This window comes from Micromys minutus, assembly GCF_963924665.1.
Source record: "Micromys minutus genome assembly, chromosome: 3".
Classification (NCBI taxonomy): domain Eukaryota; kingdom Metazoa; phylum Chordata; class Mammalia; order Rodentia; family Muridae; genus Micromys; species Micromys minutus.
Genome location: NC_137972.1, coordinates 79596305 through 79611219, shown reverse-complemented (window position 1 = coordinate 79611219; position 14915 = coordinate 79596305). Strand labels below are relative to the sequence as shown.

Here is a 14915-nt window from a genome sequence, read left to right as displayed (position 1 = left end):
CATCTACCTCGTCCAAAGGGAATGGTTCATTCTATTTGGTAAACCGGCCCCCTCGCCGGCCCGCGTTGCCTCTTGGGAACGTGAGGTTGGCTGAGGGTCCTGCCGGGCGCCGCGATACCTTGTGGGAAGTCAGAAAGATGGCGGCGCCCGTAGGGCGAACTCTTTTAGGGGTGGCTAGAGGCTGGCGGCAGCTTGACAGGCTCTGGGCAGGTAGTTCTCGTGGCCTGTCTCTTGAGGCTGCGCCCTCAAGCAGCCGGTCTCCATGGCGTTTGTCCGGAGCCTTGTGTCTGCAGAGGCCACCGTTAATCACCAAGCCGCCCACCCCATTGCAGGAAGAGATGGCGGCTCTATTACAGCAGGTAAGGCAGGCACGGGCTTCGTGGTGCGGTAGAGGGAAGCAGCAGAACCAAGGGGTGGTTGGGCTCTTGATTCCATGGTGGCTCTGGTACTTTGCATGACCTTGGGCAGATCATTTCACTTCTTGATTTTTAGTGACATCTGCAAGATGAAGTAAGTTATCATACTGGGTTGGGTTAGTATATAGCAGGTGTTCAGAGAGTTTAATTGGCTTGTTTTCCCTTGAGCATTCTGTGTGGATAGTTTCCTTGTTCATTCAGTACAGTAGGGATCCGGAGGTGAAGAGGAATCATGCTTGCTTAGGAACTCTTAGACTACAGGGGAAGTCTTTGTGACGATGTTAAGAAGAAAGTCGTGGAGACAGTGGGCACGTCCTTAAGGTGCATGTGGTAAAGTTTACTTTGCTTTACCTCAGGGAGGAATTTCTGTGAAGGACAAGTGAAAAAACAAAGGGCAAAACCCCAAGTGTAGCTGCTGTCAAGCTGTTACGTCTCAGTAGATAGTGATGGAAGGTCTTATATATCCCTAGGCTCTGGTAGGCTTTTGTCTCAGGAATACTAAGGGAAACTCTCTTCAGTAATTTTTGCTCAATGTATTCACTTGATTGACTTTTTTTTTTTATACCATAAAGGTATTTGTAGCTAATACTGTGCATCTGTGTGCAAAGTGATAGGCAGTTGTGGCCTTGACAGGCACATAGCTCTGGTTCTGAGCGTTTCCAGTACTGGAATTAGGGGTACAGCCAGTAACCAGTTATATAACTACAGACTTTGGTTAGTGATGTTAAGGAAAACATAATGTACTACAAGAGTTTTATACAGAACCACGTAGGTTTGATTTTTCGTGTGAAGTGTACAGGAATGTCTTTCTGAGAAGGTGGTATTTAAGTTAAAATCAGAAGGATGAATAGAGATCCGGAAGAAATGGCCCGAGGAGAGAGAGACTAGGAAGGGATGTTGTAAAGTCTTCAAGGCAGGAAAGCCCTTGAATAGACGGTGGTCAGAGACTAATAGAGGTGGAGTGTGGAAAGTGGGTCCACAATGACCTCTGTTCTATTTGACCGTCTTGATCTCTAACTGCCTGCTTACAGTCCAGTGGGCTTTAAGGAAAAATCTGTATAGAGTTTGATTATATTTCTAATATTAAGAGATGTACTTTTGAGCCTGTCAAGGGCACTGAAGCTTTGTTTTTTTTCCTCTCCATTTTCCTTTCAAATTTCCCAGGTAGAGGTAGAGAGAAGCCTGTATTCAGACCATGAACTCCGTGCTCTGGATGAAGCTCAGCGACTGGCAAAGAAGAAAGCTGACCTTTATGATGAGGAGCAAGACCAGGGCATTACACTCACACAAGACTTAGAAGATATGTGGGAGCAGGCATTCCTCCAGTTCAGACCTGGAGCTAGGGAAACAGGTTTGTGACCTCTTGGGCCAACCACAAGGGAGGGAGACACAGGTGGGTATTCTCACATCCGGATGAAAGCCAATTGCCTGGCTTCTGCTTTGCATTTTAATAACAAGAAGCTTCAAGTAACAAAACAGCTTTCAGGAAATTAGCACTCCCCCCCCCCCCCATTCCTTATATCTGTCTTCCTAGCATGATTTTTTAAAACAGGGAGTAAAGTATCTTCTCTTTCTGAGCTTGAGGTTGTCTTGGAATCAGAGAGTGGGAGGAATTAAACTTTTCTCTTCAATTCCTGTTTTATTAGAGGCATTGTGTAATCGGGGCTTGAGTGCTATGAAGGTAGGGTTAGTTAGATTGGTAATAGTGTTGAATCCAGTGGAGCAGAGTTTTATTTTTGTTTTGCATCAATGAGGTAGGAACTCAAGAGCCTCCTGCTTGCAGGGAAGTGCACGGCCTCTGAGCTAGATTCCAGTTCTTATGTTTGAATCTTCACAGGCATTGCTTCTTTTCCAAAGGTTTCAAGTATACTTTGCTCTTGAGAGGAGTTCAGCTCTGGTTTCAGTTCTTCGCTTTCATTTTGAGTTAGGGTTGTGCTTTGGCTTTAAGTTCTTAGAGGAAAGCTCTCAAACTCAAAACCTTTGGTTTGAATAGATCACAGTCCTTTGGTCTTTATTTTTCTCTCTCCTCTGATCATCCCTTTTGTAGAAGCCGATAAAAGAAATGACAGAACCTCGTTGCATCGAAAGCTAGACAGAAACCTTGTCCTCTTAGTCAGAGAGAAACTTGGAGACCAAGAATTTTGGATGCTTCCTCAAGTTGAGTGGCAGCCTGGGGAGACCCTTCGAGGGACAGCTGAGCGAATCCTGGCCACACTCTCAGGTAACTTTTTTACCTTCGGAATCCCTCCAGATTCATTTCAGGTTGGCTGAGATTGGGCGTAAGGATACAGCACTTGGGAGGCAGAGGTGGTGGGGGTGTGTCTCTGTGAGTTCACTGCTAGCCTGGTCTATATTGTGAGTTTAAGGACAGCCAGATCTACTTAGTGAGATCCTGTTTCAAAAACCAACCAAACAATTGCAGCAATAATTTTCCTTAGAATTAAGTAAGTGTTTTACTGAGATTTTGGTACATTAAACACCATTCTTAGCCCTTCCCTCCTCTCCTCTCCACTTTCCTCCCTCCCTCCTTTCCTCCTTCCTTCCCTCCTTTTCTCTCTTCTCTTTTCCTCCTTCCCTTGCTCCCTTCTTCCTTTCCCTTCCTTCCTTCCTTCCTTTTTTTCTTTTCATTTTAGTAGTCAGGGTGGCCTTGGACTTGGCATAGATGTACCTGAGGTTGACCTTGAACTTCTGATCCTCTTGCATTCATCTCCTGAGTGTTGGGATTATATGGGTGAGCAACAGTCTCATGTAGAACTAAGGACTGGACCCAGAGGCTTGTGTATGGTAGGCAAACAGTGTACCACCTGAGGTATAGCCCCAGCACCAAGGGGAGAAATCTTAGTTGGCAAGTTCATAACTGTTCTGGTAGAAGAATTTCTAGTTCATTGCCTTAATCACTTAGCTACGTTTGCATTAATCAGAATTCTTACATTCAGGAAATGTAAGGTTTTTTTTTTTTTTTTCAGTACTAGAGATGGAGCTAATAATGGCTTTGTGATTGGTAGGCAAGCACACTACCACTGACCTATATTCCTAGCACTGCTACTTAGTACCATAGATCATCCATTGACTCAACTAGAATCGTCAACATTATCCCAGACTTCATTCTGACGCCTGCATCTTGGGTCTTCCTGGCCTTATTTTTACATCTTTAGCTGTGATGTCCTCACTTCCCACTAGACTATGGTATTATTAATGTTAGGGGCCAGATAATTCTTTGTGAGAGTCTCTTCTGTGTATTATAAGGTGTTGAGCATCTTTGGCCTCTACTCACAAGTTGCTAGTAGCACTATTTTGTTTCCCACCCCTACCCCCAGTGTGACAACCAAAAAATATCTCCATATTGCCAGAGAGCAAAATTAGCATGGTTGAGAAACACTATACTGAAAATGCAAAAGAAAGTTCTGCCTCGCTTTTGTTTATGTGCCCAGTGCTGCTGACATGTAGTTTCTGCATAAAAATCCCTTGTCACTTTCTTGCATAGAATTTTTAAATGTTTTTTATAGACATACAAGTACCCACTCATAGCCTACAGTTTTCATCCTGGTCCCAGTCTCCGCAGCTTTTAGTGAATTAATGTATAATCTGATTTCTAACCGAGGTGAGCCCTTTTTTTCCTCAAGTCAGTGGATTTTCAAGCATCTCTGCTTTGTAGTATGCAGGTTCATTTAGGAAGAGTGCCATCTCCAAGAAGAGAACTCTTTGTCCCAGGCTCCTGCATGCGCAGGCAGTTTATGCAGGGAACATTTTCAGTCCTTACCATTTTCCAGGCCCCTCTGGCAGTGGGTGGCCGTGATGAGTTAGTTGGGCACTATCCCCATTCCATGGTTCCTCCTGCCGTGGTGGGGAATATGTCCTTTCACCTCTACCACTGTGCCACAGTGGTTTACTTACACGTTTCAGTCTAGCTAGAGTTCTGAGTCCCCTCAAGGTCAGGGTAGAATCTGTTCCTCTTCGTGGGTTCTCAGCAGTACCTGACATGTAGTGGCCACTTGCTGGTGTTGAGTAAGTGGTCACTTAGAAATGTGAATCGTTTATATGCATGCCTCTTGACCCTTTCTCACTAGGTCTTCTTTAACAGGTAGGGGAGGCCACAAGCTACAGTGCTTCTGTCAGTCTCTCAGCTGTCACATTGTGTTTTTGTTGGGTACACATTCTCAGGTTCCCTCATATAAGCATGCATGATGAATGCCTGCTCAGCTCTACCTTCTTCCCACCTTGTGGAAAGGGGTTCTGTCTTGGCACATGCTTTCTTTTAATATTCCCATTGAATAAGTGCTTAAGGAAATGAAGGATACCAAGTAGGTATACTTATATTTAATAAATACATAAAATATAAATTGGTGGTAAGTAAGTTTATTACAAAGTCAAGTAGCAAATTTAAAATAGAACAGCAAAGAAGAGTTTTCACAATAAATATTTAAGAAAAGCAAAAGTGCATTCCTTCCCCACTGGTTCTACCCTTCTGCAAGATGGAATTTTAAGAGGTGGATCACTATGACGTAGGTGTGCATGTGGAGGAGGTGTGGATTTGGGAGCTAAGCTTGCTTGACTTCCACTGTTATGGTGGAGGCTGCTTACCTGTTCCTCACCAGACTAGAAAGAGTCCTCATGTTGGTTTGTAGCTGTGGCAGCAGCAGTGGTCTGTCTTGGATTAGTGTGTAGTATCTGCCTCTGTCATTGAGACCAACCGTCTTCCCATGTGCTGTGGCCTGTCTGCTCAGACTCCTTGCTCTGTGGATAGTGAAATGTTTTTAACTCGATAATATTTTAATCTGTGTTTTCCAGATTATAGAAAAATATACCTATTCACTTAAGCTTGGAAGGTACAGGAAATTATAAAGAAATATAAAAAAATAAAGGAATATAATCCCATTACTCCCAGATGCCTGCTCAGACACTTGCTGTAGCTAGTGAGCATACTTCGTATGTAAATTCATCTGCTGCTAGTAATGTTTTGTTAAGTTTGAGAACATCAGTTCATGCATATGTTTAATACCATCAGCCTCTAGTAAGATCAGCATGAGAAGTACTTTTTCTTCCCTTCTCTGAGGGGATGCTTACTGACAGTTCTTTTCCTGGAGTCTTTTAGAAATGATCTGTACATATTCCAGCACATAAAGACTTTTCATTAAAAAATTAAATTACTTTTATTTGTGTGTGTGTGTGTGTGTGTGTGTGTGTGTGTGTGTGTATGTGTGTGTGTGTGTGTTACTCATGTACATACTATGCATGGAACGTAAAGTTAGAGAACAATTCGTGTGGGTCCTGGTGATCTTACTGAGGATATCTGGCTTGGTGGTGAATACGTATTCTTTCTGCATCATCTCCCAAGTCCTGACCCCCATTTATTTTGAGATGGGATCTCACTGTGTAGCCCAGGTTGGCCTTGAACTATCCACATAGTCTAATTTGCCCTTGAATTTGCAGCTCTCTTGGCTCACTCTCAGAGTGGAGAAGAAGACAGGTATGTGCCCCAAGCCTGGCTCCCAAGTGCTTCTGGATACATAAGATATTGTTCCTTTGCTAAGTGTGCCAAACATACTGTTCTGAGTCTTTTTTCTTTGAGACAGGATCTCGTGTAGTCCAGGCTGACCTTGAACTGACTGCATAGCTGCAAATGACCTTGAACTGCTGATTCTCCTGCCTCTGTCTCCCAAAGAGCTAGTGGCTTTGGGAACATTGGGACTGTTGGTGTCACTAACACATCCTGCTCCACTTTAATTTTGTCTTTGGAGTGTGCACGAGTGTGTGTGTGTTTGTGTGTGTGAGATTTTTTTCTCTGAAAAAAGATTTGAGTTTTCTGTAAGCAAACATAATTGTTTTTTCTAACTTATTGTCTTGTTTGGTACTCTGGCCCCTTTTAATGTGTACGATACCACATATTCTTCTAATACTCCTTTTTTTTAAACTGAAAAATTTGAGAATACATCATAATTCAGAAAATACAAATTGTTCATGAAGGCATTATCCAAAGTGAATGACTTTTATGAAAATGTGAAGTGTCTTTGAAGTGTTGAGCCTGAGCCCATGGTGTCAGTTACTGTGTGAGGCCTGAGGATGGGCTCCAAGTCTGCTTTTTATTTAGCTAACTGTTCTTCAGGTGCCATTTAGTAATTCTGCAGTTTGCTAGATTAGAGTCATTAACTCTTCCTTGATTGCACACCTCGAGATGAGATCTGACTTGGGCGTGGTGATACATGCCTTTGATCCTAGTTTTAGAGATGCTGAAGCAGGCAGATCAGCACTTTGAGGCCAGTCTGGGCTGTGTAGAGGGTTCTAAGCTATCCAAGTTACAAGACAAAACTTTCAGAAGCTCCCTCATGCCCACTCGCCCCCTTTAGAAGGGATGAGCTGTGATCCACAGATACCAAGTTTCTCAGTCCTGTTTCAACAGTTGATGACAGGGCTAAAGGTGGAAGCCACCTGTTAGGACTCCCAGGTAATCTCAACTGCACCGTGAACTTCTAGGCCCACAGTGGCAGCCTGGCACCTATGCTAGGAAGCATTGGACTTGAGAGGGAGGAGCCCCTTTCAGGACTGCTACACTCAGCTGGATCACCTTTAGCTCTGCTAGAAGTGGCTTTGCTGAGCCTCCTGTGATTTGGGTGAAGAAGCAACAGATGGTTGTACCCTAATCTTCAATTCTCTCTTTTCTCTTCAGAAAACAACATGGAAGCCAAGTTCCTAGGGAATGCACCCTGTGGCCACTACAAGTTCAAGTTCCCCAAGGCAATTCGGACAGAGAGTGACCTTGGAGTCAAAGTCTTCTTCTTCAAAGCTCTGCTGCTCACTGGAGACTTTGTGCAGGCTGGGAAAAAGGGTCGCCATGTGTGGGCCAGTAAGGAAGAGCTAGGCGACTATCTGCAGCCCAAGTACCTGGCTCAGGTCAGGCGATTTCTCCTGGACCTCTGAGGAACTCAGCTGCCTGTGAATGTTGCTTACACAAGTCAAGTGTTGGACCTCAGGAACAATTGTCGATGGGCCATTTACGGGAACCTTCAGTCAGCAAACTCAATCTGAGATTTAAATGTGTCTACTATTTGAATGTTGAATTTTGATTTGTCCTTGGAGGACAACTGGCTTCACCCATTGAAGAGTGGCCACGGCAGAGTATTTCTCTATAACAAGTAAAAGGATTATATTACAGTGAATTAACAGACCTACTGGGTCCAGAAAATAAACGAATTGACCTAAATTCCCCATTTCTGATGAAAGTTTCTGGGCCTATGAAAAGCCTCTGTGTATGTGTATGTGTGTGTGTGTGTGTGTGTGTGTGTGTGTGTGTGTGTGTGTGTATACACATACATACATACATACATATGTTTTTTTATCTTAGCTTCCCTTTTCCATTTGATAGGAAGGAAATGAGTTCTTTTTCTCTCTTACCTTCATGAGCTTCTATTTTTGAAGTTTTATATTTAGGAGATTCATTACTTAACTGTTTAGTAATGGTCATCTGAAAATAAAGTTTGGCTTCTCTCTAGCCTCCAGTTGAAGAATTATGCATGCCCAGGTGGTACCTAGGGAGAATGTTGTCTTCTTGCTTCTGGGGTTTAGGGCTTTGGCCGATGTGTGAGTGTGGTGTTTGGGTCAGACTCATCCCTAGAAGCTGGCTACAGATAAACACATGCTGCAGAGACCACAGTGCAGCCAAGTCAGGTACAGTATCTGCTCAGAGTTCTCAGACACTCGAAGACCCATCACTGCCAGGTTCTGAGAAAACTGTCCAGACCTTCCATGTGAGCTTGTGGAGTCTCTGTTTCCACACCAGATGGTGCCTGCGGTTCTTGCATATGGTCAGGGACTTTGATGTTTTTGATGAGATTGGGTTCCTAATCCTGTTGCCTCTCTGTTTGCCCTTTACCTTCTGTGTGGCTTTTCTGATGACTGATATCCCCTATTGGGGGCTGGCTCATCAGGAACAGGTAGTGGTGCTTTAGAATGGCTGTAGCCATAGGGTCAAGGTGTGCTTTCTGGATCTTGGAGTGTGCTGTGTCTGTGAACAGTCTGCTTGCTGTTACAGCAATGGGTATCTCTAACCTAGAAGGCAGAGGCACCGGGGTTATTTCTGTACACATGCATAAGATGCTATTACAGTGCTTCTGCATTTATTTTTACGTACAGTGGTGCTGGGGATCCAGCCTAGGGCTTTGTGTTGGGCAAGCATTCTACACTGCCACATGCTCAGCCTACAGCTGCATCTGCAGTGGTAAACAGCATGCATGGAATCAGTAAGTTGAGAGATGACAGCAGGATAACCTGACATTCTGCTAGTTCCCGAGACTGACCCCAGAAGGTCAGTATTTTGAGATACCAAGGATAAAATTGAATACTTTAGGGAAAAGTTGAAGATTTTAGAAGTGCCCTCTTATTTCAAACAAGGGCTGTCTCAGTAGCCAGCATCACTAGTAGCCTTTCTAGGTCAGCTATGCTGGGAAGGGGGCTGAGTGTAAAGGAGGGGGCCATGAAGGTACCCCAACCTACTTGTTTTAAAATAACTGAGGAAGATGGTCCTTGAGGATTTGTGTTTCAAGATTTGCCTCCCAAAAACTAGCCTGACCAGGATTCCAGGCTGGCAGGAACTAGCAAGCAGAGGAGGCTAGCTGTGCCTGTGTCTTCACTGGTTGCATCCTGATCTTACTGCTCTAGCGACAGGATTTCACAGGTCTTGGGAATCTTCTCCAAAGACATTTTTATTTTTAGACTGTGATTTTTGCAGAACACAAAGGTAATCCGCATAGTGTTAGAAATGACTGCTGAATGCCACTATGTGCCAAATGTGACCAAAAATTGTCTCTTGTGTGTCTGTCTGTCTTAGAGTTGCAGTTGCTGTGATGAAATGAGCAGGTGTCATGACCAAAAGCAAACTGGGGGGGGGGGGGGGGGATGTTTCAGCTCACACATCCACAGCAGTGGGTCACCTCCTTTTGGACCACTTCTGACCTCTCATGTGCTGCTATAATTAACTTTAAAAAACAAATACATACAGTTTGGCTCTTTATTTAGATTTGACAAATATTTCCTAAACATTGACTTCATCAAATGAAGTAATCATGGACATGATATAAAATGTACTTTTTTTTTTTTTTTGCCTTTTTTTGTTTTTTTGGTTTTTTTTTGGGGGGGGACTATATTACTAGTTTTATTCACATATTTTAAAATAAATTTATCTAATATATTTAGGCTGAGATACACTTAAATTTTCTTTTTTTGATGATTTTTTTAAATTGGATATCCTTTGTATTTGTATTTCAAATGTTATCTCCTTTCCCCCAACTCCTATCCCTCTTTCCCACCTCAGCACCTTGGCATTCCCCTACACTGGGAAAACGAGCCTTCACTGGACCAAAGGCATCTTCCTCCATTGATGCCAGAGAATGCTGTCCTCTGCTGCATATGCACCTGGAGCCATGGGTCCACGTGAGCTCATTGGTTGGTGTTCTAGTCCCCAGGAGCTCTGGAGGGTTTGCTTAGTTGATAATGTTCTTCCCATGGGGTTGCAAACGCTTTCTGCTCCCTCAGTCCTTTCTCCAGCTCCCTCATTGGGGTCTCTGTGTTCAGTCCGATGGTTAGCTACAAGCATCCTCAACTGTATCTGTATGACTCTGGTAGAGCCTCTGAGGAGGTATTCGTATCTGCTTCCTGCCAGTAAGCACTACCTGGCATCATAAATAGTGCCTGGGTTTGGTGGCTACATATGGGGTATAATTAACTCTTTATAGTAAGACTTGTCAGCCTATGTGCCTATCCAGCTGGACTTCAGAAAGCATACCCGTGAGTCAGCTCTCCCTGTGACACCAAGCTTGGAAAGAGCAGCAGAGGCTGTTTTAATTTTTGACACGTTTTGGCTACTACTACCGTAAACATAGCGGAGGAACTCCCAAGAACTAGGGCACAATAAGGCTCCTTACCCACAAGATATATTTTTTATTTAGACCAGCTGACAAGTATCTTTACCCTATTTTATCAGTGAGGAATAGATGTGAAGAAGTAGTTACCTGGCTCAGGATTTCTTGCTAGGTGTTAGGGCCGGTACTGAAACCCATCTCTGTAAGCATCTCGTTCTTAATCTGCCGTGACTCTCTGGCCTGTAAAAACAACACCAAGATGATGTTGCTTCTCACCCAGGTGGTATGATAATTTTTTGAAAGCTCTTTAGCACCATGCATGGCTTGACATCAACACTGTGTGTGTGTGTGTGTGTTGTGTTGTGTTGTGTGTTCCACTTCCTATGTAGGCTCCCAGATGCTCTTGGAATCAACTAGGTAATCCATATCTCTTAAAACTCTCACCTTTCCTAGGGTATGTATTATGAAAGCCAAGCATTTCTGACCTGTTTGGAAAGAGACATGGGGTAATTTGAACATTACTGGGTTCTACTCAAAGTAGGAGTGTGGTGATTCAGCCCTCGGCTGTTTGGTTATGTTAGCCTTGCCCGACCCTGGACCAGGGAATCCAGAGCTACCTTTAGACCCAGGCTTATGGGGGGCACTAAAAGCAGAGGAGGCCTGCCGACCCATTCTATTATCCTATGAAGGGGAAACATGCCAGTGGGGAGGTCAGGAACCCAATTATTAAACATTCCCAGATAGCTGAGCTCCAGACACACAAGGTGAGATAAAGCCCATTAGCCTGAAATCTCAGGGCAGTCACAGCTCCCACCCTTCTGAGAGGCTTGGATGATGGCCAGTTACTTTCCCTGCCTTGGGACTTTATTTCATAAAAGGGGGTGAAGGGGGAAAACACTCATCATTGTTTTCAGTAGAGGCATCCATTGTGTGTGTTGCACAGGGTTAGGGGGTCATTCTGGATATGAGCCATGGCTACCTCAGCTCATGGGCCAGACTGGCTGCTCTCCAGGAGGGTAGGAGGGCATGAGGAATACAGGAGGAGAAACAGATACCTGTATGCCTGTGTGCACACTTAGCTATCCCACTCTGAAAGGCTAATGAAAAAGTACTTTTGAAGGCCTTGGCAGCATAGACAGACAGACAGACACTGCTAGTCACTGAAAACTGAAAGTGATATCCTACTTCAGTCCATGAAGAAGGGACTGACTTGGGGGAGGGACAGTGTCTTTGTTAGGGTTTCTATTGCTGTGAAGAGACACCATGACCACAGCAACTCTTCTAAGGAAATACTTAGTTGGTTAGGCCTGGCTTACAGTTTCAGAGGTTGAGTCCATCATCATCAGGGCAGGAAGAATGGCAACACGCAGGCACACATACATAGTGCTGGAGAGTTAGCTAAGAGTTCTACATCCAGATTGGCAGATAGCAAGAAAAGACAGTGGGCTGCTGGGCCTGACCTGAGCATCTGAGACCTCAAAGCCTGCCTCCAGTGACACACTTCCTCCAACAAGGCCACACCTACTCCAACAAGGCCACACCTCCTAGCAGTGCTACTTTCTGTGAGCCTATGGGGGCCATTTTCACTCAAACCACAACAGAGAGCCTTCCCCTTAAGCTCTCCTTTTCACCCAGTAAGGGGAAGACCACACTAATGTGTGGATGAGATGAGGACTCCTTGGCCTAGTGGCCTTTGGGTGTAACCTCCTATAGATAGAATGGGTAGCTCGCAGATTCATTCTCCACTGGTGGGTGGAGACATGCATGTAAGTACCATAGGTGTGCACTTAGGCTGTCCCTGGAGACCCTCACCATACCTGGCCTCTGGAGCAGCTGAGCACAGTCCTCAATGCCCTGACTTCTGGGCAAGGGGCAATTGGAAGCTGACATGTTGTCAGTCAGGACAGGTTCTGGGTTCTTGTGGCCATCTCTGGGGGTGTCACAGATGGATGTTGTAACCTCCAGAAGGGGAAGGGACCCAGGAGCAATCAACTTCAGGTTGGTCGACTGGACCCCTGAATAGGTTGAGAGTCTGAGGATTTGGAGTAGAGAACTATGAAGCTTGAGGAGCTGAGATTCTCAAACATGCAGAATGAGGAAAGCAGTTGGTCTTGCAGTGCACATGACACAGGAGTCAGCTCTCCATCTGAGTGACTGAGTGTAAGGCACAGGGGTAGGAATTCTGAGAAGGAGCACATGGCAGTTCCTTCATACATGAGAGTGAATTCTTGAAATATCCAGTGACCCCTCAATAAACATTTGCACAAGAGATGGTTTTACTGCCAAACACTGGGGATAAAATGGTGATTAAAATACTGGCTAACATCCCCGTAAGCGGTCAGGAAACAGACCCATCAACAAGCCAAAGAGAATATGTGCTTGCCTCTCACTTCTATCTGGCTCAGGAAAGGCCTCCTAGTCAGGGCTGAGTGGCAATCATAAGAGCCCAAGAATGAGGAAGGAGCCAGGAGAGGACAGATAAGAAATAGACACAAAGCCATCTATAGAGGCGGGACAGAGTTATGTGGGGGTAGGCAATCAATCTTTGTGCCTTTGGTTCTTAACTTTCCCAAACAGTTTAAGGCCAGTTATCTGGAGGCAAAGGCATACATTTCTTGATCTCATGTAGAGCCACGTCTTCCATGTTGGTTGAATCTAAGCGACAATGCACATCTTGTCAAAGTTAACTGTGGAAGTGTATCTTAGGCGTCACCTGAGTCCAAGTGTGTCCTCAGGTGATGAGACTGATCATGCTTTATCTGATGGAGCCTGTGGTGGCTATTCCCAGTTGTCAACTTGACTCTATCTGGAATGATCTACAGTCCAGAAATGGAGGGCATGTATGTGATCCAGATATTGAGGCTGGAAGGCACAGGCTTTGATCTGGATCTTGACTTGGGAAGACACAGCTTTTGGTTTGTATCTTGAGGCATAGTGATCAAGAAAAGATCATTCCCAGGCAAGGTGATACTCACCTTTAATCCCAGGGGACTTAAGCAAGACCTTTGAGTTCAAGGCCAGCCTGGGACAGAGCAAGTTCCAAGTCAAAAAACAGTTTAGGTTCAGGTGTGGTGGTACACATCTTTAATCTGGGTCACACTTTCTGCTGGAGGCCTACATAAGGACAATGGAATATGGAAGGCTTCCTTCTTCTCTGCCTGTTTGCACTTAGTTGCCAGAAAATCTGTTGGGAACTACTTCTTCAGGATTCCAGTTTATACAGAAGGCCAACCGAGACACCCAACTGAGCCACTACTAGATTCATAGACTTCCCATTCACAGCTGCCCATTGTTGGGTTAGTTGGGCTGTAGACTGTAAGTTATTATTATTATTATTTCAAAAATTATGTCCCTTAATTTATAGACATATTCCATAAGTTCTGTGACTTTAGAGAATCCTGACTAATACAGAGCCCATGTTTTACAACCACTTTCTGTTTGGGGTCTGTTGTGCATAAAATACTATACTTCCTATATTGGTTTTTGCCAACTGACTACAGTGCTGTGTCCCCAGACCTAGAAAGAATGAAATTTCAGCTCCCTGTGCCCTTTCAGGAAGTGTTGCCTATAGCCCAGGCTGGCCTCGAATTCACTGTGTAGCCAAGAGTGACCTTGAACTCCTCATCTTCCCGCCTCTGCTGCCCAAGTGCTGGAATTACATTTGGCTACACTGGGACATTGGTGTCAAGAAGAATCAGTCACTCTACATATCAAGATGGTCTTGTCTCCCCTGCTCCAGGCTCATGCCAAAGTAGAAGCAGGAGCCCTTGAAAGAGCAGAGGTGCTTAGAGGTCTCATGTTCAAAGATTGCAATCTCCTGGTTTGAATTCATGAAAATCAACCGTGTATATGGTGTGGCAACAGATCCTGTAGCGTTTCTCAGTTTCTAGTTTTTGTATAGCTTTCAGGGCACACTAATTATCATGCAGTACATTTTGTGGATTTTTTTTTTACTTGTTTTGGTGCTGCATTTGAACCCAGGGCCTCACACATGAGAGACTAGTGCTCTACCACTGAGATACACACTGCCTGAAGCCAATGTTTTCCTCCACCTACTCCAAAAGAATCTTGGCCTCAAAGGTGTCAACATAGCCCATCTCACTCTTTGGGGGATGTTCTTCAGCCAACAGTGGGGTTGATATAAATGACTAAGCTTGCTCATTTTGGCCTTGGCTGATTCGATTGAGATTTTTGAGTGTTACTGAAGGTCATTTGGTATTTAAGTGTACTCTGGAAGAAGATCTAAAAGGTCTCCAGGCCACGAATGCAGTGATGAGGAATTTAGCTTCTTCAGGTGGCAACAAGAAGATGAAGTTGACACTCACTTCAATGGAAGAGTAAGTTGCAAAAATAACTTTTGGATTTTGCAGCCTTCCCGGCCACTATCCTCTTTAGACATCTTGTGTGCATAAGTAGGCAAACCCAGCTTAGCACGTGTGTCTGTGTCAAAGATAACCCATGACCACATTTCTCTACCACGTGCCACACAGAGAACTCTTCTGTACATGTCTGCTGTCCTGTCTCACTCGTCTCTAAGATCTCTCGTGTGAATGTGCTCTCTCTCTCTCTCTCTCTCTCTCTCTCTCTCTCTCTCTCTCTCTCTCTCTCTTTCTGGAACATCACGTCATATGCCTTTAATCATTCACAT

General features: G+C 44.5%; 1 protein-coding gene across 2 annotated transcripts; it reads left to right on the top strand.

Annotated features, from left to right (window-relative positions):
* Positions 1-94: 94 nt before the first annotated feature.
* On the top strand, positions 95-7608 carry MRPL46 (mitochondrial ribosomal protein L46). 2 transcript variants are annotated; one of them, XM_080913956.1, is made up of 5 exons: positions 95-359; positions 1581-1767; positions 2464-2637; positions 5847-5883; positions 7081-7210. In XM_080913956.1, exons 1-5 carry the CDS (start codon positions 138-140, stop codon positions 7166-7168), a joined length of 708 nt encoding a protein of 235 aa, XP_080770082.1. In that variant the 5' UTR covers positions 95-137; the 3' UTR covers positions 7169-7210. The 2 variants fall into 2 exon arrangements, with proteins under 2 accessions (XP_080770082.1, XP_080770081.1); XM_080913955.1 differs by lacking the exon at positions 5847-5883 and having other exon boundaries at positions 7081-7608.
* The last annotated feature ends 7307 nt before the right edge of the window (positions 7609-14915 follow it).